At 36.3% G+C, this 23181-nt stretch overlaps 1 protein-coding gene across 8 annotated transcripts in view; it reads left to right on the top strand.

Annotated features, from left to right (window-relative positions):
* Window positions 1–23181, top strand: part of WDR76 (WD repeat domain 76) — a 64030-nt gene that overhangs the window by 34529 nt on the left and 6320 nt on the right. For all 8 annotated transcript variants that reach the window (XM_047861685.1, XM_047861682.1, XM_047861681.1 and 5 more), the window contains 4 exons: window positions 9247–9405; window positions 19531–19748; window positions 20310–20462; window positions 22092–22145. In XM_047861685.1, coding sequence (XP_047717641.1) covers window positions 9247–9405; window positions 19531–19748; window positions 20310–20462; window positions 22092–22145 — 584 coding nt within the window. The remainder of the gene's footprint in view (window positions 1–9246; window positions 9406–19530; window positions 19749–20309; window positions 20463–22091; window positions 22146–23181) is intronic.

Raw genomic sequence — 23181 nt, 5'->3', positions numbered from 1 at the left:
GAGTCGGATGCTTAACTGACTGATCCACCCAGGCACCCCAAGAATTTTGGTTTTTATCCTAAAAGCAATAGGAAGCCATTGAAGAGTTTTAAGCTGGGTTCTCACTCGTTCCTTGTGTCTAATAAAGTCCTTTAATGCTTTTGCCCCTTTCCATCCTTACTGCCATTATGTTGGGCCAGGGCCCCATGTCCTGTTTTAGAATTACCATACTGGTCTGAATTGGTATTTGTACTTCCAATTTTCCTATTCCAATTCAGTGTACACAGATAGTCATTTCTAGGCTCAAAACAAGCTGGTCCTGTATTCAATTAGGTTTAAAGTAGTTAGAAGCACTCTTTTTTTTTTTTTTTAATTTTTTTTAACGTTTATTTATTTTTGGGACAGAGAGAGACAGAGCATGAACGGGGGAGGGGCAGAGAGAGAGGAAGACACAGAATCGGAAGCAGGCTCCAGGCTCTGAGCCATCAGCCCAGAGCCTGACGCGGGGCTCGAACTCACGGACCGCGAGATCGTGACCTGAGCCGAAGTCGGACGCTTAACCGACTGAGCCACTCAGGCACCCCGAAGCACTCTTTTTTTTTAATATTTTATTTTTAAGTAATCTCCATACTCAGCATGGGGCTCGAAGTCACAACCCTGAAACTAAGAGTTGTGTGCTCTGTTGACTGATCCAGTCAGGCACCCCTAAAAGCACTTTTAACCTGGTATATTCAGATTAAAATGGGCAATTGGAATTTCCCAAAGAATGAGCAAAAAGCAGTCAAATCAGTTTTAAAAAAATCTTACAGCAATAAGGAAGAAGTATAACTTATGCTGTGCACTTCAAAAACTAGCCACCAAGGACAGAAATTCTGTAGCTCAGCTGGGGGTGGGGCACAGCATGATTTAGTTTCTACCTTGCCTTAACAGCCAAAATCCATATTGGTAACTGACCAAACCCTGATGATTTTCACCTATGTTGTCAAAACTAGAGAGAACACATTAAGTGGGTATTTAGAGTTTTCCTCCTTTGAGTGAGAAATAGGGACATGGCTGCTGAGGGGAAAGGGGAGAAAACAGGGCAAGTTTGTTAAAAGTAGGACTAATTCTCTATGAAGGAAATTTTCTTGGTCTGTGGGAGTAGTATAAGCTACTACTAAATCTGCCAGGTAGGTGGTATAAATCCTTATAAATGTTAAAAAAATTGTTTTTAAGTATTTATTTGAAAGAGAGAGAGAGGGAGAGAGAGAGGGGCAGACAGAGAGGGAGAAAGAATCCAAAGCAGGCTCTGCACTGCCGGCATAGAGCCTGATGCAGGGCTCAAACTCATGAACCATGAGATCATGACCTGAGCTAAAACTAACAGTCAGATACTTAACTGACTGAGCCACCCAGGCACCCCCTTATTAATACTTATTTATTCATTTTTTAGAGGGAGAGATAGACAGTAGGGGAGGGGCAGAGAGAAGGAGGCAGAGAATCCCAAGCAGGCTCTGCAGCTGTCCACGCAGAGCCTGACATGGGGCTTCAAACCCATGAACTGGGAGATGATGAGGTGAGCTGAAACCAAGAGTTGGATGCTTAACTGACTGAGCCACCCAGGAGCCCCTAAATCATATATAGAATAATGGACAAAAGTCTATTACAGTCTAGGAATTCCAACAAATATTGCATATTCTTTCAGCTGAAACCAACTATCCACCTCTGTCTTCCTCTTGGCTACAGAAAAGCCTGTCTTTTTCTGCGGAAAAAATGAACTGATCAGATACTGGGAGGAAGAGTCAATATGTTATATCAGAGCATCTAACATGGAGAGAGCAATTCAAGCATGATGAAAATGAAAAGAAATGATATGACAACTAGACAAACACTACTGCAAAAACAACAAAAGAACCTAGCATGCAAAGACAGGTCTAGAAGAAAAACATAACTCAATGCAAGAAAGAAAATTCTCTTCAGTTTCTCTAAATTGTGGAACTGTACTGTTTTGTATAGTAGCTACAGGTCCTAAGAGACTATTTACATTTAAATCCATTAAAATAGAAAATTCAGTTCTTCAGTTACACTAGGCTTGTTTCAAGTGCCTAATAGCCATACATGGCTAGTGGATACTATGTTGATAGTGCATACATATAACATTTTTGTTATCTTATTAGAAAGCTCTTTTTGGACAGTGCTGCTATGGAGCAAGTTAATAACAATATTATTTGGTAAAATAATACTTAAAGATAAGATGATAAAACAGCAGAATGAGATGGAAAAGGATATTGCAGAACTAAGGAAACAAACTGAAGATCAGTGAAACTAATAAATTAGACAAAAGCAAGGAACAGAATAGACATCATTGAAAATTGTAGACATTAAAGACTTGAGGTAATCACAGACAAGCCAGTGGTAAGGGAAGACCATCAAAGATGACCCAACAGTGAAACAGCAAATATATTCAAAGAGAATTCTTCTTTTTTAAATTTTTTTAAATGTTTATTGTTTTTGAGAGAGACAGAGATAGAAAGTGAGTGGGTTGGGGCAGAGAGAGAGGGAGGCACAGAATCTGAAGCAGGCTCCAGGCTCTGAGCTGTCACCACAGAGCCCCATGCAGGGCTCGAACTCACAAGCTGTGAGATCGTGACCCGAGCGGAAGTTGGATGCTGAACCAACTGAGCCACCCAGGCGGCCCCAAAGAGAATTCTTCTGAAAAGAGAATTGAGTTGGCAGATTGAATGTTATACCATGTTTTAGGAAAACTTGGAACATAGAGGGTAAAGAATTCTTTAGGCAGAAAAATTATATTCAAGGGGAGAAGTCTAGCTTTTCTGTTTTCTACAGCAACATTTCATGTAATGTCTACAAGGTTCTGAGGGAAGGAAGTGTGGCCTGGAATACTTAGCAGCCCAAGATAATTGTTCTAATTAAAGGCAGCTGGTAGGTATTCTCACATGTGAAAAAACTCAAGAAATTCAAGACCTGGGAGTTCATCTGGAAAAAAAACCACTTCACAGTAAGTCTTAGCCAATTAAGAGTAAATCAGGATTAAAAATTCAGGAACAGAGAAGTTTCACAAAAGAATTGGTGATGAGCATTGAATCCATTTAAATGCAGAACTAATCTTAAACAGCTATACAAATTATGTTTATAGAACTGGATATAAATGTTATCAACCTGGACAAAATAAAAATAATAGTATATAATATAGACATGGAGACAGGGGAGATTGGAGAAGGGATGAAAATAATGCTCTCAATCAATAGAAAATATCTAAAATTGAGACATAGTTGAAAAAATAAGAAAGCATAATGACTACTCCAGCTTCATGTTTTATACTCCCCCACCTCTTAAAAAAAAAAAAAAAAAGAAAGTGAGGGCTAGAGAGTGGGAAAGAGAGAATCTCAAGTGGGCTCCACACCCAGCATGGAGACCCACATGGGACTTAATCTCATGACTTGAGTCAAAATCAAAGAGCTGGATGCTTGGGGTGCCTAGGTGGCACAGTTGGTTAAATGTCTGACTCTTAATCTCAGCCCAGGTCATGATCTCACTGTTGGTGAGTTAAAGCCCTGCATTGGGCTCTGCGCTGATGCTGTGGAGGCTGCTTGGGATTCTGTCTCTCCTTCTCTCTGCCCCTCCCCCACTTGTGATCTCTCTAAATAAATATTTAAAAAATTAAAAAAGACGCTTAACTGACTGAGCCACCCAAACACCTCTACTTTGTCCTTTTTAGGAAATAGCACCTGTAAAGAAATACATTTGACTCTTAACACAATTTGAACTGTGTGGGTCCACTTACACATGGATTTTTTTTCAGCAAATATATTGAAATTTTTTTGGAGATTTGCGATAACTTGAAAAAACTTTCAGATGAACCACATAGCTTAGAAATATTGAAAAGATAAAGAAAAAGGTATGTCATGAATGTATAACATATATGTAGATACTAGTCTATTTTATCACTTACTACTATAAAATATACACAAATGTAGTATAAGAAGTTAAAATTTATTAAAGCTTCAACACTTACAGACCATATGTGGTGCCATTCACAGTCGAGAGAAATGTAAACAAACATAAAGATGTGGTATTAAATAGTAACTGCGGAAAATTAACTGCTGTACTACTGTACTACTCTAATAATGATTTCCTAGCTATCCTATTGCTATTGTGAGTTTAATTATAGCAAGTATCTAGTTAAAATGCTAATCATCTACATGTGAACATTTTATCTTTCTAGTAAATTGTGTATCATAGTAAAAAGTGATCTCTTGGGGTTCTTGCATATTTTTCACTGTGTTTAGTGCAATACTGTACACCTTGAAAAACATTATAGGACTCCTACAAAGCACCACTAGTGATTCTGGAAAGTGCTCCCAAGAATTGGGGAATATTCAGGAGAGTACAGGAAAAAGTTGAATTGCTTGATAAATACTATAGATTGAGGTCTGCAGCTGCAGTTGCCCAGCATTTCAAGATAAATGAATCTAGCATAAGGACTGTTGTAAAAAAAAAAAAAAAAAAAAAGAAAAAGAAAAAAATTGTAAAGCTGTTACTGCAGCTATTCCAGCAAGTGTGAAAACCTTGTACTTTTTGCAAAATACCTTTTTATCTGAAGATGCAGCTTTTATGTGGGTGTAGGATTGCTCTAAGAAATGCATACCTGTAAACTGATATGACTCGAGGAAAATTGAAGTCATCATATAGCAAAGTAAATGGAAGGTGAAAGATAGAAATCTGGAGAATTTAATGCCAGCAAAGGATGGTTTGATAATTTTAGAAAGAAGTTTGGCTTTAAAAATGTTAGAATAACAGGAGAAGTAGCTTCCGCTGATCCAAGACTGAAGACAAGTTCCCAGACACCATTAAGAAAAATACTGAGAAAGAATATCTGCCTGAACTGGTTTCTAATGCAGAGGAAAGTGCAGTCTGGAAAAAAAAAAAAGCCACAAAGGTCATTTATTAGTAAGAAAGAGAAATGAGCACCAGATTTAAGGCACAAAGGAATAGGCTAACTCTACTGTGCAAATACATTGTGATCAGGACTGCTGTTCTCTATAAAGCTGCTAATCCCCACCCTCAAGGGGAAAAGATAAATACCAGCAGCCAGTTTTTTGGCTGTACAACAGGAGGTCCTGGAAACAAGAGCCCATTTCTGGATCACCGATGCTTTGTCCCTGGGGTCAGGAAGTACCTTGCCAGTAAGGTACTGCCTTTTAAAGTTCTTTCAATGTTGGGCAATGTCCCTGGCTACCCAGAACCCAAGGCATCAAAATGTTGCCCCCAAACACTGTCTCTAATTCAGCCTCTAGATCATGGGGTCATTAAGGAATTTGAAGGCTCATTACACATGGTACTCTATAGAAAAGATTGTCCACACCACCAAGAGAACCCCAGCAGAAAAAACGTCTGAAAATCAAGAATGATAACACCATTGAAGATGCCACTATTGTGACAGAAAAAGCCATGAAAACAGTCAAGCCTGAAAGAATAAATTTCTGCTGGAGAAAACTGTGTCCAGATGTTGTACATGACTTCACAGGATTTATGACAGAGACAGTCAAGGAAATGATGACAGAGATTGTGGTTATGGCAAAAATGGTTAGTGTGAAAGGTTTCAGGATGTGGATCTTGGAGGAATTCAACAGCTAATAGATGCCCCATGAGAGGAATTAATAGAAGAGTGCTTGATGGAGAGGAATTCTTCTGAACCAGTGCCAGATATTGAAGCAGTGCTAGAAAATAAATTGACATTAGACAATCTGGCAGAAGCATTCTAATTGTTCAAGACTGCTTTTGACTTCTTTTATGATGTGGACCCTTCTATGGTACGGGCACTGTAACTAAAGCAAATGTTGGAAGAAATTTTGGTACAATATAGAAACCTTTTTAGAGAAATGAAAAAACAAGCCAGACAGAAGTTATGATATATTCCATAAAGTTACACTCAGTGTGTTGCCTCTCCTGTCTCCCCTTCTACCTCTACTACCTCGTCCACCTCTTCTGTTGCTATCACCCCTGAGCCCCTCCTCTTCCTCCTTAGCGTATTTAACGTGAAGATGATGAGATGAAGACCTTTATGATGGTCCACTTCCACTTAGTAAATAATTATCCTACTGTACAATTAATAAACTTATCTGTTGTATACATACATGTCTCTTTGTGTGAAAATCTTTGAACTGTACAGCAAGAAATATATGAGCATTTTTGTGTCATTATCATCATCATTGCCTAAGTAGTCATTGTGTAGAACATCATGTGCAAGACTTGTATGGAAGTTGATAGCCTATCCTTACATAGGCATAAGGTGAGTACTATTTAATATAAAATTAATAATTTGTTAGCTTCTTTATAATTTTGCTTTCAAAGAGTTACATTACCATACAGTATACCTTTTTCTCTTGTAATTGGAGCAACTGCATATCAGCTTATTAAAACAGGTAAGTGATATTTTTTAAAAAATTTAACTATTTCCAATATTGCATTGTGAATATAACTGTAATACTGGATCTCATAAAAATTTTATAGGGATTAATCCATTAGTGTATAGGCTAGGCTACTGTGAAGCAACTGTATTGATTACACTAGGCTACCATAAAGCAACCATATTGCCACTTCATTATCAATGCATGAAATGTTGTACCTGTACATAAATATGAATTTCATTTTCATATTATGTTTTTATTTTTGATGTCATGTTAGTAATATGTATATAATATCTATAGTGTTTTGTATCATATAAGATAATATTGACAGGTACTGACAGATGATTTATTTTATAAACAGATGACATAAACTTGTGGGATTGAAAAAAAGTGTAGTACTATGAATGTATTTTCTTTTCCTTATGATTTTATTAACATTTCTTTTCTCTAGCTTACTGTATTGTAAAAGTACAGCATATAATATGCATAACCTATAAAATATGTTAGTTCACTGTGTTATTGAGGATCTTGGTCAACAGTAGGCTATTAGTAGTTAAGTTTTTGGGTAGTCACATGTTATACATGGGATTTTCAACTGCATGGTGGGTTGGTGCTCTTAACCCATTGTTCAAGGATCAGCTGTGCTTGAAGTTCAAAAACTACTTCAGCCTGATTTTCTTTTATTACTTTGAAGTATAGTTTAATTTAATACTATGAAAAATGGCATATATAGCATAGTCTTATTTTTTTCTAAATTTCTTCTCTGTCATTCTATTTGTCTAAGTACATACAGAGATATCTGTAATGATAGCTTAGTATTTTAATGATCATTTTAGCTAACTTTGGATTTGCAGTAATTTTTAAAAAAATTTTTTAATGTTTTTTATTTATTTTTGAGACAGAGAGAGACAGAGCATGAACAGGGGAGGGGCAGAGAGAGAGGGAGACACAGAATCCGAAGCAGGCTCCAGGCTCTGAGCTGTCAGCACAGAGCCCGATGCAGGGCTCGAACTCACGAACCGTGAGATCATGACCTGAGCTGAAGTCGGACGCTTAACCGACTGAGCCACCCAGGTGCCCCGGATTTGCAGTAATTTTTTTTTTATATGAAATTTATTGACAAATTGGTTTCCATACAACACCCAGTGCTCATCCCAAAAGGTGCCCTCCTCAATACCCATCACCCACCCTCCCCTCCCTCCCACCCCCCATCAACCCTCAGTTTGTTCTCAGTTTTTAACAGTCTCTTATGCTTTGGCTGTCTCCCACTCTAACCTCTTTTTTTTTTTTTTTTCCTTCCCCTCCTCCATGGGTTTCTGTTGAGTTTCTCAGGATCCACATAAGAGTGAAACCATATGGTATCTGTCTTTCTCTGTATGGCTTATTTCACTTAGCATCACACTCTCCAGTTCCATCCACGTTGCTACAAAAGGCCATATTTCATTTTTTCTCATTGCCACGTAGTACTCCATTGTGTATATAAACCACAATTTCTTTATCCATTCATCAGTTGATGGACATTTAGGCTCTTTCCATAATTTGGCTATTGTTGAGAGTGCTGCTATGAACATCGGGGTACAAGTGCCCCTATGCATCAATACTCCTGTGTCCCTTGGATAAATTCCTAGCAGTGCTATTGCTGGGTCATAGGGTAGGTCTATTTTTAATTTTCTGAGGAACCTCCACACTGCTTTCCAGAGCGGTTTGCAGTAATTTTTAATAGTTATTGTCTTTCTACATTTCTGTATTGTTATTTATAACAATGGAGAGTTTTGTTCTAAAAATAAACACTATAAACAAATACGTGAGGATATTAACAGTGGTTAACTCTAGATAGGAGGAGGAGTGTATGTGATTATAATTTTTTCCCTCCCTTTCCTTTTAAAAAATTCTTTGTCTAAGTTTAAAATAAAAAAAGAAGAAAACAAAAATGCCTGAATATTTCAGAGCAGATTAAGCCAAATTTGGAGAGGATAGTTGCTCTGGTTCGTACTATGACATGTGGCATAGTAACATAATTTATCCAGATCTGAGAAGTGATGATTTAGTAGTTGGTAATCCACCTGTGAAAAGGATAATCCCTAGAAGAAGTAATAATATTACTTTTTTTTTTTTTTGAGAGAGAGAGAGAGAGAGAGAGTACAAGCAGGGAGAGGGGCAGAGGGAGAGAGAGAGACAGAGACAGAGAGAGAATCTTAAGCAGGCTCCACACTTAGCACAGGGTTCCACGTGGCGCTTGATCCCATGACCCTGGGATCATGACCTGAGCCGAAATCAAGAGTCAGATGTTCAACTGATGGAGCTACCCAGGAGCCCCAGTAGTAATAATATTAATGTGGAATTGAAATACATGCATTTTCATGGTGTATTTAGGGGATAACGTATTTTTAAAATTATCACTTTGTGCCAGGACCAAATAACCTTATGAAAATTGTGCTGAGAATGATATATAGAAGCGTACCGAGGAGACAAAGTAGTAATGGTAGTTATACTGTTTTTAGTAGAAGGGAATTATGCTGAATGTGAAATAAAGAGTAGATTTCTCATTTCTTGAGATTTCATGAACTAAAGTCATAATAAACTATAATTCTTTTCCCTTCTGCATTATGAAAAAGTAGTTTGCAAAAGCTGGAAACGGTTAAAATAAATGTGACAATATCGTTGGATTAAAAATTAGAAAAAAGTAATTTAGTGATAATATGACATTGTTAGTTCTGACTTCTTGAATGGGAGGGTGGGTATAATTATAGACTAAGAAAAGACTGAATGTAATACAAACATAAATAGTTTAATGACAGAAAGTGTTGCTACTTTTCACTAGTTTTTGTCTATCTCCCTGCCCTCAACTCTCTTCCAGACTCACCAATCTGAAGAAGATGGAATTTATGTTTTTCAACCCCACAGTCAGCCAGTTAGCTGTCTTTACTTCTCACCTGCCAATCCGGCTCACATACTCTCACTGAGCTATGATGGCACATTACGCTGTGGGGATTTTTCAAGGGCTATTTTTGAAGAGGTAAATGTTAATGTGTTTACATGTTGGCTTGAGATAATATTCTGGATTCTTTATGAAATGACACATGAATGATTATTATAACAATCAGAATGGGTGAAGTGGTACAGAGTAGGAATTTTAGAACTGCACTGCTTAAGTTTGAATCCCAGACCATCTGTTACTACTTGTATGACCTTGGAAGTTTTTTTAACTTCTTTGTGCCTCAATTTCCTTAGTTGTGAAATGGGATAGTAATAGTACCTACCTAATAAGATTGTCATGAGGGTTAAATGATTTAATTTAGATAAAGTGGTTAGATGATCCAGCCAGGCACGTAAGTATTTGCTCTTAATTATTTTTTAATCTTTGCAAAAATATTTTATTTTGTATTATTGTTTTTTGATTAAAGTATAGTTGACACACAATATTACATTAGTTTTAGGTGTATAACAGTGATTCAACAACTGTATATATTATGCTATGCTCACCACAAGTATAGATACCATCTGTCAGCCTGCACAGCTATTACAATACCATTGACTATATTCTCTATGCTGTACATTTTATCTGTTTTTATTCCCATATTCATTACATTACTAGAAGCCTGTATCTGCCATTCCTCTTCATTTATTTTGCCTTTCTCTCATCCCCACCCCACCCCTCTGACAACCACCAGTTTGTTCTCTGGGTCTGCTTCTGGGTTTTTTTTGTTGTTGTTCATTTGTTTTTTAGATGCTGTGTAACTTAAATCATACACTTTCTTTGTCTGACTTATTTCACTTAGCATAATATCCTCTAGGTCCATCTATGTTGTCACAAATGGCAAGATCTCATTCTTTTTTTATGGCTAAGTAATATTCCATTTGTGTGTGTGTGTGTGTGTGTGTGTGTGTGTGTGTGTGTGTGTGTATGGATATACACACACCGCATCTTTGTTCATTTATCAATGGACATTTAGGTTGCTTACATATCTTCACTTTTATAAATAATGCTGCAGTGAACATAAGGGTATGTAAATCTTTTCAAATTAGTGGTAATTTTTTTTAATGTTTATTTATTTATTTAGAGACAGAGCATCCTGTGTGTGAGCTGGGGAAGGGCAGAGAGAGAAGGAGAGAGAATCCCAAGCAGGCTCTGTGCTGGCAGCACGCAGGGCTTGATTTCATGAACCATAAGATCATGACCTGAGCTGAAATCAAGAGTCTGACTTAACCAGCTGAGCCACTCAGGCACCCCATTGAATTAGTGTTTTCATTTTCTTTGGGTAAATACTAGTAGGATTACTGGATCATAGGGTTTTTCTATTTGTAGTTTTTTGAGGAAACTGCATACTGTTTACTACAATGGCTATATAATTTATTCTGACCAACAGTGCACAAGGGTTCCTTTTTCTCCATATCCTTGCCAATACTTGTTATTTCTTGTATTTTTGATAGTAGTCATTCTAACAGGTATAAGGTGATATCTCATTGTGGTTTTGATTTGCATTTCCCCGATAATTAGTGATGTTGAGCATCTTTTCATGGGTCTGTTGGCTATCTCCATGTCATTGGAAAAGTATCTGTTCATGTCCTCTGCCCATTTTTAATTGGATTACTTGGGGAAGTTTTGGGGTTGTTATATAATTTGGACACTAACACTTTATCAGGTATACTGTTTGCAAATATCTTTTCCAATTGTTAGGTTGCCTTTTCATTTTTTTGATGATTTCCTTTGCTGTACAAAAGCTTTTTATTTTGATGTAGTCCTAATATTTTTTATTTTGTTTCCCTCATTGTAAGAGACATATGTAGAAAAATGTTTCTGAGTCTGATGTCAAAGAGATTACTTCCTTGTGTTTTCTTTTAGTTGTATGGTTTCAGATCTCCCATTTAAGTCATTAATCCATTTTGAGTTTATTACTTTTTAATTAATTAATTTTTAAAGTAAGCTCTACAGCCAATATGGGGCTTGAACTCATAACCCCAAGATCAAGCATAGTATGCTCTACCAATTGAGCCAGCCAGGCACCCCACTTAGGGTTTATTTTTGTGTATGGTGTCAGAAAGTGGTCCAGTTTCTTATTTTTCATGTAGCTGTCCAGTTTTCCCAGCACCGTTTATTGAAGAGGCTGTCTTCCCCCATTGTGTGTTTTTGCCTCCTTTGTCATAGACTAATTGACCATATAAGCATGGGTTTGTTTCTGGGCTCTATTCTGCTCCATGGATCTATTTTTGTCTCAGTCCCGTACTGTTTTGATTATTATAGCTTTGTAATATGTTTTGAAATCTGGGATTGTGATACCCCCATCTCTGTTCTTTCTCAAGATTGCTTTGCCTATTTAGGTTCTTTTATGGTTTCATACAAATTTTAGGATTATTTGTTCTAGTTGTGTGAAAAATGCTGTTGGTATGTTGATAGGGATTGCATTCAATCTGTAAATTGCTTTGGTTAGTATGTACATTTTATTTTATTTTATTTTTTTTAATTTTTTTTTCAACGTTTATTTATTTTTGGGACACAGAGAGACAGAGCATGAACGGGGGAGGGGCAGAGAGAGAGGGAGACACAGAATCGGAAACAGGCTCCAGGCTCTGAGCCATCAGCCCAGAGCCTGACGTGGGGCTCGAACTCACGGACCGCGAGATCGTGACCTGGCTGAAGTCGGACGCTTAACCGACTGCGCCACCCAGGCGCCCCTAGTATGTACATTTTAACATTATTGGTTCTTTCAGTCCGTGAGTATGGTGTATCTTTCCATTTGTTTGTGTCATCTTCAATATCTTTGATCATTGTTTTATAATTTTCAGAGTACAGGTCTTTTACCTCCTTGCTTAAATTTATTCCCAAGTATTCTTTTTGGTGTAACTATAAATGGATTTGTTTTCTTTTTAAACATTTTTTTTTCAGTTTTATTTATTTGAGAGAGAGAGAGAGAGAGGGAGAGAGAGAGAGAGAGACATTGGGGGTGGGGGAGGGGCAGAGAGACAAGGAGAGAGAGAGAATCCCATGCAGGCTCCACACTGTCAGTGCAGAGCCTGACACAGGGCTCGAACTTATGAACTGTGAGATCATGCCTTGAACCAAAATCAAGGGTTGGACACTTAACTGACTAAGCCACCCAGGTGCATCAAATAGAATTATTTTCTTAATTTCTCCTTCTGCTACTTTGTTATTATTAGTTGTAATATAATGCAACAGATTTCTGTATATTAATTTTGCATCCTGTAACTTTCCTGAGTTCATTTAGTACTTCTAGTAGTTTTTGGTGGAGTATTTAGGGTTTTCTATGTATAGTATCATGTCATCTGCAAACAGTGACAGTTTTATGGTTTCCTTACCACTTGGATGCCTTTTATTTCTTTTTGTCTGCTTGTTGTGGCTAGGACTTCCAAGTACTATGTTGAATAAAACTGATGAGAGTGGACATCTTTGTCTTGTTTCTAATCTTAGAGAAAAAACTCAATTTTTCACCATTGAGGGTGATATTAGGTGTGTGTTTGCTATATATAGGCTTTATTGTGGTGAGGTATGTTCCCTCTAAACCCACTTAGTTGAGAATTTTTATCATGAATGGATGTTAAATTTTATAAAATGCTTTTTCTGCATCTATTGAGATGATATGATTTTTTTATCCTTTATTTTATTAATGTGTATCATATTGATTGGTTTGCAGACAGTGAACCATCCTTGCATCCCCAGAATAAATCCCATTTGATTGTGGTAAATAATCCTTTTAATGTACTGCTTAATATGGTATACTACTGTTGTGTTGAGGGCTCTTTGTATCTGTGTTCATCAGGAATATTGGCCTGCGGTTTTCTTTCTGTAGTGCTTTGGTTTTGCTGGCCTTGTAGAATGTATTTGGAAGCTTTCCTTCCTCTTCTGTTTTAGCACAGTTTGAGGAGACTAGGTATTAACTTTTCTTTAAATGTTTGGTGGAATTCAGGGGTGCCTGGTGGCTCAGTCAGTTAAATATCTGTCTCTTGATTTTGGCTCAAGTCATGACCTCATGGTTGGTGAGATTGAGCCCTGCATCAGGCTTTGCACTGATAGCACATAGCCTGCTTGGGGTTCTCTCTCTCTGCCCTTCCCCAACTTGTGCATGTGCATGCATGCTCTCTCTCAAAAGAAATAAATAAACATTAAAAAAAATAAATATTTGGTAGAATTCATCTGTAAATCCATCTGGTCCTGAACTTTTGTTTGTTGAGTTTTTTGATTACTAATTCAATTTTGTTACTAGTAATTGGTTTGTTCAGGTTTTCTGTTTCTTCCTGATTCAGTTTAGGAAAATTATGTTTCTAGGAATTTAGTTATTTCTTCTAAGTCGTCTGATATTTTGGCGTACAATTTTTTGTAGTCTCTTACAATTATTTGTATTTCTGTGGTGTCTGTTGTTACTTTTTTTTTTATTTCTGGTTTTATTTATTTGAGTCCTCCCTTTTTCTCTTGATGAGTCAGGCTAAAGGTTTATCAGATTTATATATCTTTTCAAAGAACCATCTCTTGGCTTTATTGATCTTTTCTGTTTTTGTTTTTTGTTTTTTTAAGCGTATATTCATTTATTTCCCTTCTGGTCTTTTTTATCTTCTTCCTTTTACTAGCTTTAGGCTTTGGCTTTGTGTGTCGTCTTTTTCTAGTTCCTTTAGGAATAAGGTTAGATTGTTTATTCAGGGTTTTTCTTGTTTAAGGTAGGCCTGTAGTGCTATAAATTTCCTCCCTAGAACAGCTTTTGCTGTATCCCAGAGATAATGGATTATTGTTTTTTCATTTTCATTTGTTTCCATGTGTGTTTTACTTCCTATTTGATTTCTTCATTGATCCATTGATTGCTTAGTAGCATGTTATTTAGCTTTTATGTGTTTGTGTTCTTTCTAGTTTTTTTTTTTTCTGATAATTAATAGTTTCATACTGTCAGAAAAAATGCTTGATATTTCAGTTTTCTTACATTTATCGAGTCTTGTGTCTCAACATGATTTATCCTGGAGACTATTGCATGTGTACTTGAAAAAAATCTGTATTCTGTTGGTTTTAGAGAAAGTGTTTTGTGTACATCTGTGAAGTCAGTCTGGTCTATTGTACAGTTCCAAGACACAGTTTCCTTATTGATTTTCTACCTGGATGATTTATCCATTGGTGTAAAGTGGGGGTGTTAAAAAGTCTCCTACTATTACTATATTGCTGAGCATTTCTCCTTTTATGTGTGCTGATATTTGCTTTATGTGTTTAGGTGCTCCAGTGTTGGGTACATAGATATTTATGATTGTTACATTCTTTTGTTGGATTGATCCCTTTGTCATTATGCCCTTCTTTGTCTCTTGTAACAATATTTTGTTTTTGTTTTTGAGAGAGAGCATGTGAGTGGGGGAGAGAGGCAGAGGGAGAGGGAAAGAGAGAATCCTAAGCAGACTCCATACTCAGTGTGGATCTCAACCTGAGCCAAAATCTAGAGTTGGATGCTCAACTGACTGAGCCACCCAGGCACCCCACAGTCTTTGTTTTAAAGTCTATTTTGTCTGCTGGAAGTATTGCTGCACTGGTTCTTTTTCCCCTTTTCCATTTGCATGGAATGTCTTTTGCCATCCCTTCACTTTTAGTCTGTATGTGTCCTTAGGTCTGAAATGAATCTCTTGTAGGCAGCATATAGATGGGTCTTGTTTTTTTTTTTTTTTTTTTTTTTTTTAATCCATTCAGTTACCCTGTGTCTTTTGATTGGAGGATTTAGACCATTTACGTTTAAAGTAATTATTGTAGGGGAGCCAGTCTAACACCTGCAAGGTCAAATTAAGTTGAAGTCTATTTAAGAATAGTTGAAAGATTGGGGCCTCTGGGGGCTCAGTTGGTTAAGGATCCAACTTTAGCTCAAGTCATGTTCTCATGGTTTGTGAGCTCAAGCCCCACATTGGGCTCTCTGCTGTCAGCATGGAGCCTGCTTTGGATCCTCTGTCACCGTCTTTCTCTGCCCCTCCCCTGCTCACACTCTATTTTCTCTCGAAAATAAATAAACATTAAAAAACAAACAAAAAAAATAGTTTGAAGATCTTGGGCTCATACTCAGGACCACTATTCTCCCAGGGACACTCTACCTAGATGACCTAGAAACCTTGGAGGTTTGTAATCATTTTGATTTCTGACACAATGCACCAGAATCTTCCAAAGGCTGAGGAATCTGTTAATGTAATCCCAGTGATTACATTTTAGTTTACTACTTAAATATCTACTACTTAATGCTTACAATAATCATACTATTTGAAGTGAGCTTTCAAATTTGCTTAACTGTATCAAATTTCCTTAATAATTCTTACAAATCAAACTTTTTTAATGGTATGGATTTTAATCTTTGTGAAGCTTAGGATGATTTAGATGTAGGATTTTATTCTTTATCTTAAGTGTGACTTTTAAAGTTTCTAGAAGTCCTCAGTGTAAGAGCAATTTATATGTAATAGACAACGAAGAGAACAAGGCCATCACTGAAGTTGCTTTGTAAACACTAATTGATGGTATAATTTTATGCCTTAATCTTTTACATAAGAGATAATTTTTGTCAAAAGTCTTCTTTAAATTGTTTAATGATAACACTTTAGTTATTAAGGTACAACCATGTAATTATGCAAGTCATGTTCTGTTTTATATTTGTCTTTATTCTTATAAGAAAGTTGGAATTTGAAATTTAAAGGTATGTGTATATCATATCAGTCAATAATAACTACTTAATTTTTTAAACAGCTTTACTGACATATAATTTACGTATCATACAATTCACCCATTTAAAGTTAAAATCCAATGGTTTTTAGTATATTTACAGAGTTGCGAAACCATTATCAGAGTCTAATTTAAAAATATTTCATCACCCCAGAAAGAAACCCCTTGCCCATTAGCAGGTAGTCCCAATTTTCTCTCCCCCACCAGCCCTAGACAACCACCAATCTACTTTCTATCTCTCTAGATTTGCCTATTCTACATATTTCATATAAATGGAATCATACAATTTGTAGTCTTTTGTGACTTTATTCTTTTACATAACAATGTTTTCAGGGTTCATCTATGTTGTGGAATGTCATTTCTTCACTCCTTTTTGTGGCTGAATAATATTTCACTGTATGGATATACCACATTTTCATCATTTGTGTTGTTTCCATTTTTTACTATTGAAAATAATGTTATTATGAACATTCATGTACAGCTTTTGTGTGAACATAAGCTTTCATTTCTCTTGAGTATATACCTAGGAGTGGACTTGCTGGGGCATATGGTAACTCCGTGTTTAACATTTTGAGAAACTATCAAGCTTTTCCATACTGGCTCTACCATTTTACATACTTATCAACAATATATGAGTGTTTCAGTTTTTCCACATCTTTGCCAACACTTGTTGTTGGTTACTATAGCCATCCTAGTGAGTATGAAGTCCTGTGTCATTATGGTTTTGATCCTCATTTCCCTAATGATTGATACTCAGTGTCTTTTCATTTGCTTATTGGCCATTTGTAGTTCTTTACAGAAATGTTGATTTCTTTAAATATTGGATTCTTTGCCTAATTTTTAATTGGGTTATCTATCTATCTATCTATACACACATATGATTTCTCCATATATATATATATATATATATATCCATCTCTCTCTATATATAAGGTTATTTATATATATAAGTTTATATATATATGTTTATTTGAGAGAGACAGAACAAGAGCAGGGGAGGGACAGAGAGAGAGAGAGAGAGAGAGAGAGAATCTCAAGCAGGCTCTGCATGGTCAGAGCCCAGTATTTGTAGGGCTTGAATCCATGAAACAGTGAGATCATGACCTGAGCTGAAATCAAGAGTTGGACTCCTAACTGACTGAGCCACCCAGGTACCCCTATATATGTATATATATATTTTTAAGTTTATTTATTCTCAGAGAGAGCCAGAGCACGCACAGGCAGGTGAGGGGTAGAGAGGAGAGACAGAATCCCAAGCAGGCACCACACTATCAGCACAGAGCCCGATGTGGGGCTTGAACTCAACTGTGAGATCATGACCTGAGCCAAGATCAAGAGTTGGACTCTTAACCACTGAGCCACCCAGACCCTCCCATATATATATATATATATATATATATATATATATATATATATATATAATATTTATAATACATATATATTATATATATTATATATTTTATATATATATATATATTTTTTTTTTAAGTCTGGTTTATTGAGATAAGTTATATGTAGTAGAATTTATCCCTTTAAGTGTATGGTTCTACGAGCTTTGGCAAATTGTGTACACCCGTGTAACACAACCAAAATCAATATAGAGAAAATTTCTATCACCTGAAAAAATTACCTTATGACCCTTTGTAGTCAGTCTCCTCCCCCTTCCCACAGCCCCTGACAACCTCTGATGTGATTACTGTCCCTATAACTTTGCTCCAGAATGTCAAGTAAATGGAATCGAATCATATGGTATGTAGCTTTTTATGTCTGACTTCTTTCAGCTGGTATAATACTTTGAAGATTCATCCATGAAGTTGCATGCATAAGTAATGTGCTCCTGTTACTTCTGATTGAATAGTTACCTTGTGTTAGACATTTATCTGAGAGTGCTTTATATATATTATTAAGCCTTATAACACTCTATGAAATAATGTTATCCTCACTTAACAGTTGAGAAAACTGAGGTAAAGAGGTTTATTAGCTTGCTCAGGAACATAAATGGTAGTGCTAGAGTTTTCACTTGGGTCTGTCTGACTTCACTGCACTTAAGCCCCTGCACTTAACCATTTTTAACATACTGACTGAATACTTCAGGTTTCATTTGTGTATATTGGGCTTTTTGGGTGTATGGGGGTTATGATGATTTCAGTTAATTAATTTGTTAATCTCAGTTTATAATAGTACGTTAAAACTAAATAACAGCAATTAGTGATTCAATGTTGCAAATTGTGGTTATTCTCTTACTTGTGTCTGACACATTCTACAACTGTTATTTTTTATTTTTTATGTGTGTGAGATCTGAGCCCAAAGTAATAGTACTGTGGATTATAAGTGATTAAAAATCATAACATTAATATATGCTTATGATAACATATTTACAGTAAATAGGGTGTGCAAAGGAAATCTGCTTTTTCCCCATTTCCACTCTGCAGAAGTAAGCCTTGTAGTTCTTGGGTATGCTTCAAGAAAGTACACATATACTTACAACCATGTAATTTTGTACTAATGGAATCGTACTGTATACATACTTTTTTTGCAACTTGCTCTTTTCACTTACTGGTATGGAGAGATTATAGTACAAATCTACCTCATTCTCTTTAGCATTTCATGGTATTTCAAAGTAGTGATGTACCATCATTTATTAAACGAGGCCTCTTTTGGTGGACATTTAGGTTGCTTCTTTAACAAATTTTTTTTTAATTAAAAAAATATTTATATTTTTTTGAGAGAGACAGCATGAGTGGCAGAGAGAGAGAGGGAGACACAGAGCACATAGCAGGCTCCAGGCTCTGCGCTGCCAGCACAGAGCCCAATGTGGGGCTCAAACCCATGAACTGTGAGATCATGACCTGAGCTGAAGTCAGACACTTAACCCACTGAGCCACTCAGGTGCCCCTAGGTTGCTTCTTATTGCTATTATAGGCAGTCTTGCAGTAGGCAACTTTATATATATCTTAGATAAATTTTTGGGTCAGAGAGTACAAGCATTAAATAGTTTGATAGGTGTACTCTGATTGGTTGTCAGAAATTTGCTATGTATTTATTTACACTTCTACCAAGAGTAGGTGATGAACATTTGGCTATATTTTTTTGGACTTAGGTGGCAAAATTCCTTGATATATTAAGGTATTTGAATTGGGTAGAATTCATATTTAGTTCATTTCCTAGTAAGTGTCACAGGGTAGATCTGCAACTGAGGTTTGTTGGATTTAAGAGATTTGGCATGTAACCCTGACATGGGTAGATGGGCCATTTGATTGAGGGGAGTCTCACAGCTGATCAGTGCCTTTGTTTCCATCTCTGTAAAAAGGGATGATCATTCTGCCTGGTGCTTTCTGTGGGATGATGGAAGAATAAATGAGATTATTAGGTAAAGTGTTTCATAGATTTTTACCAAAGAATTTATGCATCTGTTTTCTTTAAAAAGGAGAGTGTTGTATAAGTTGTTAATTATATCCTTAGGTATGTAGAGATGAAAGAAGTAGCTTTTCCTCCTTTGACTTCTTGGGAGAAGATGCTTCCACTTTAATAGTAGGACACTGGAATGGAAATATATCGCTGGTGGATAGACGGACACCTGGAACTTCTTATGAGAAGCTTATCAATTCTTCTCTGAGAAAAATAAGAACTGTTCATGTCCACCCAGTGCATAGACAGTATTTTATCACTGCAGGATTGAGGTATGTTCTTCATAAAGTTTTGTGATTCAGGCCTTTTAAAATTAGGAATATTGCTTTAGTTTGGATGTCAAAGACCTCCAACTTTTGTGATACCCCATATGGTCAAATAATTTTGATTTCTACACCAATGAGGTTTTATTGAATGTGATTTTTTTTAAAAGAGAGATTCTTTTGGATTTAATAAATAGTGAAAATATTAAACCAGAACACATTTTTGTTTTCCGTGGCATCACATGCATTTAATTCTAGTCTCTTGAGAAGAAAACTTATAAAAAAACCTGTATGTGACATAGAACTTGTTGGTCTGTGTTCATTTTTTTTTCTCAGATTGGAAAACCAAGTAGAATCTTGTCTCTCTATACCTACTGGTTTCATATATATGCTACAGTTTTGGAATTTTTCTAATATTTCATTTTTTGTCTACACAATGTTTGTAAAATTATTACAGATTAGAATGTTCTGTCTTAATTGTTCTTCAGTGTAATAAGTATTTGAGTGTCTAATTAATGCTCAGCACTATTCGAGAGCTCACTAAAACTGAGAATTATTCTCCCCTTACAGGGATACTCATATTTATGATGCAAGGCACCTGAATCCCAGGGGAAGCCAGCCTTTGATTTCTTTGACTGAACACACAAAGAGCATCGCTTCTGCATATTTTTCACCTCTTACTGGTAACAGAGTAGTGACCACATGTGCTGATTGTAAGCTGAGGTAAATTGGGGAGATAGAAATGTGTTGTTAAGGAATCTAAAGAGTCTGTAGCTACTGTGTCAGTAAACAGGTAGCTTTACTACTGCTCCCTATTAAATTGCTAGTATTATTGTTTTGTAGCCATTTCTCTGTTCCTAGCCAGATCAATAACCTATATTTAATGGCTTTTCAAAAGTTTTTGGGTCTGGAAATTTCCTTGAGATCAGCAGGAAAGGTCTATAGCTACTTCAGGAAGTAGATGTCAGGCTTTCCTTTGAGCCCTGAGCAATCCCAGAATTCCCAATAAAACCAGGCGGTGATATGTTGGAAGAAAGATAATTTTAGCATAGGGACAAACTCTTATGTTGGGGATAGTGGGGTCTGCCTTACATGTGAAATGCTTAGTGGAAGTTGTAGGCAGGCAGAAAAGATAGCAAAAATTGGGCTTCTGTACAAACTACTGGTTACAGTTTTATGGTTTTAGCTTTTTGGTACTTCCTAAAATGGCTTTAAAAATGAAATGTAAACCAGTTGAACAAAAATTAAAATATAGTGCCAATAAAAAAGATGTGAAGAATGTTAATACAACCACAAAGGAAATGATTTTGTTCTCTTCTGTAATTCGTGGTTTTGCTTAGCATTGTGAGCATTTATTATTTTATGAGAGTTTTTACCTTAAGTGATTCTGGAATTCATTGGTTGAATAGTAGGACACTGAATGGAAATATATGACTGGTGGATAGACAGTATCTGTTGAATGTATCTGTTGAATATATATTGTGGGCCCAGCTCTAGAAAGGCACCTAATTTCCGTTAGACTCTTCTGTTGGGAAGAGCATGGTTTTCGGTTTGTGACAAATACCCAGTTAGTTTCTAGTAAAGTCTGTGAGCATTACCCAGGTGGGTGCATTAAAAGATTTAGTCACCAGGCAGTGGCAGCCCATTGTCTCTTTTCCACCCATACAGTTTTCTTTGTCTCAGAAGCTACCTATTTTTCCCATTTCTGTTCATTTGCACTGTAGAGTTTACATTAGCTGTTAATGATTCACCTTTCTGGTCATCTAAGTAGGCAATAAGCTCTAGTGTCAAGAAACTGCACTGGAATAGCTAGGTGCATAAAGAAAGGGGAGGTGGTGTGATGTGGGTAGTTTCTTTCTCTACCTGGTAGAGGCTTCTGGACTCTTTGAGTTATCCCACAAGAACTTCTCCCCTTGGTTGCTGGTCAGTCATAGTCTTGCCAGCATCTGAAAATGACATTGTTTAGTCCCTCACTAATGAGTCTCATGGGGGAATTGCTCTTGATATGTGCATGCGTTTTTAGGTTATTTGTACATTTTCAGACCATATCCCTTTATATATGATCTATATTGTGATTTCTGATAGATTTCACCAGATTATCACTTTATAATGTGCATTTTACATTTGGGGTAATAGCATTTAAATAAATTATTTCTACACTAAACTATAAAGCACTGAATTTTATAATATTTCTTGTAATTTTTGTTAAAGCCTGATCCTATATATTTTAAAATAGCAATCATATTTCATATCATGAACCAATGAAAAGCTTGTTAAATACACTGATGTTTCAGAAAATTTTTAAGAAACAGTAAAAAGGGTGTTACTTTATTCTTGATCTTTATTTTGCAGAATCTTTGACAGCAGCTGTATATCCTCTCAGATTCCTCTGCTCACTACCATCAGGTAGGTTTCCATATGCTGAATAATGTAGACCCTGGATTGCTATCAGCTATTTAGAGTGCATATATTAGACATCTGATTATCAAAGAGATGTAATAAGTCTGATTTTTGTATTACATTAAGTGTCCTAGGTTGCTGGTTCCTATCCTGTTTAGAAGTGTTCTTGCTTCCAGGTTCTCTATTTTTAAAGAGGTTCAGTCTCTTAGTCAGTAGCTGTTCTCTACAGCTGGGTGGTTCTGTTTGGTTAAGGTGGATGACTGTATTCAACTTGAATTATTTATGGTATCTTATTAAAGAAGATTGTAACTACTTACCTACTGTGAGTCCAGCTGAAGCTCTCTTTGTTTATACCTGTTTGTTGTGAGCTTACATGGTTTCCCCACCTTCCCACTTACTTTCTTTGGTTACTTTCTTTCTTTTTTTTGCATCTGCTACTTTTAATGTATGTACAGTATTTTATATCCAACTTGCGTCAATGCCTTCTTCCTAGATGTCTCTCTTTGTGAGTATTTATGGAGTTGGGAATAGGGTATGCAATATGTTGACTGTTGCTTCATGCATTTTATAGTCTGTGGAAGCTACATTTAAGTGTGTTTGTTTCCTTTCTCATAAATTGTCCCTCTTCATTTCCTTTTTCAAACTTTATGCCCATTAAACCTTGATTCTTCCTTCTCCCTCCCTTCCAGACCTTGGCAACCACCTTTCTACTTGACACTTGATGAGTACTTATAACTACTTTAGATACTTTATATGAGTAGAATCACGGTACTTGTCATTCTTTGACTAGCATATTTCACTTGACATCATGTCCTCAGTGTTCTCTTATGTTCTAGCATGTGACAGGGTCTCATTTTTTAAGGCTGCATAATATTTCATTGTATGTGTAATCCACATTTTCTTTATCCCGTTTATCTGTTGAAGGGCATTTGGGTTGTTTCTACCTTTTGGCTATTGTAAATGCTACAGTGAACATGGGTGTGCAAATATCTCTTCAAGGTCCTTTGAATTATTTTGGGTATATAGCCCAGAAGGAGGAGTT

This window comes from Prionailurus viverrinus, chromosome B3, assembly GCF_022837055.1.
Source record: "Prionailurus viverrinus isolate Anna chromosome B3, UM_Priviv_1.0, whole genome shotgun sequence".
Classification (NCBI taxonomy): domain Eukaryota; kingdom Metazoa; phylum Chordata; class Mammalia; order Carnivora; family Felidae; genus Prionailurus; species Prionailurus viverrinus.
This window is presented reverse-complemented; position numbering and strand designations above follow the sequence as displayed.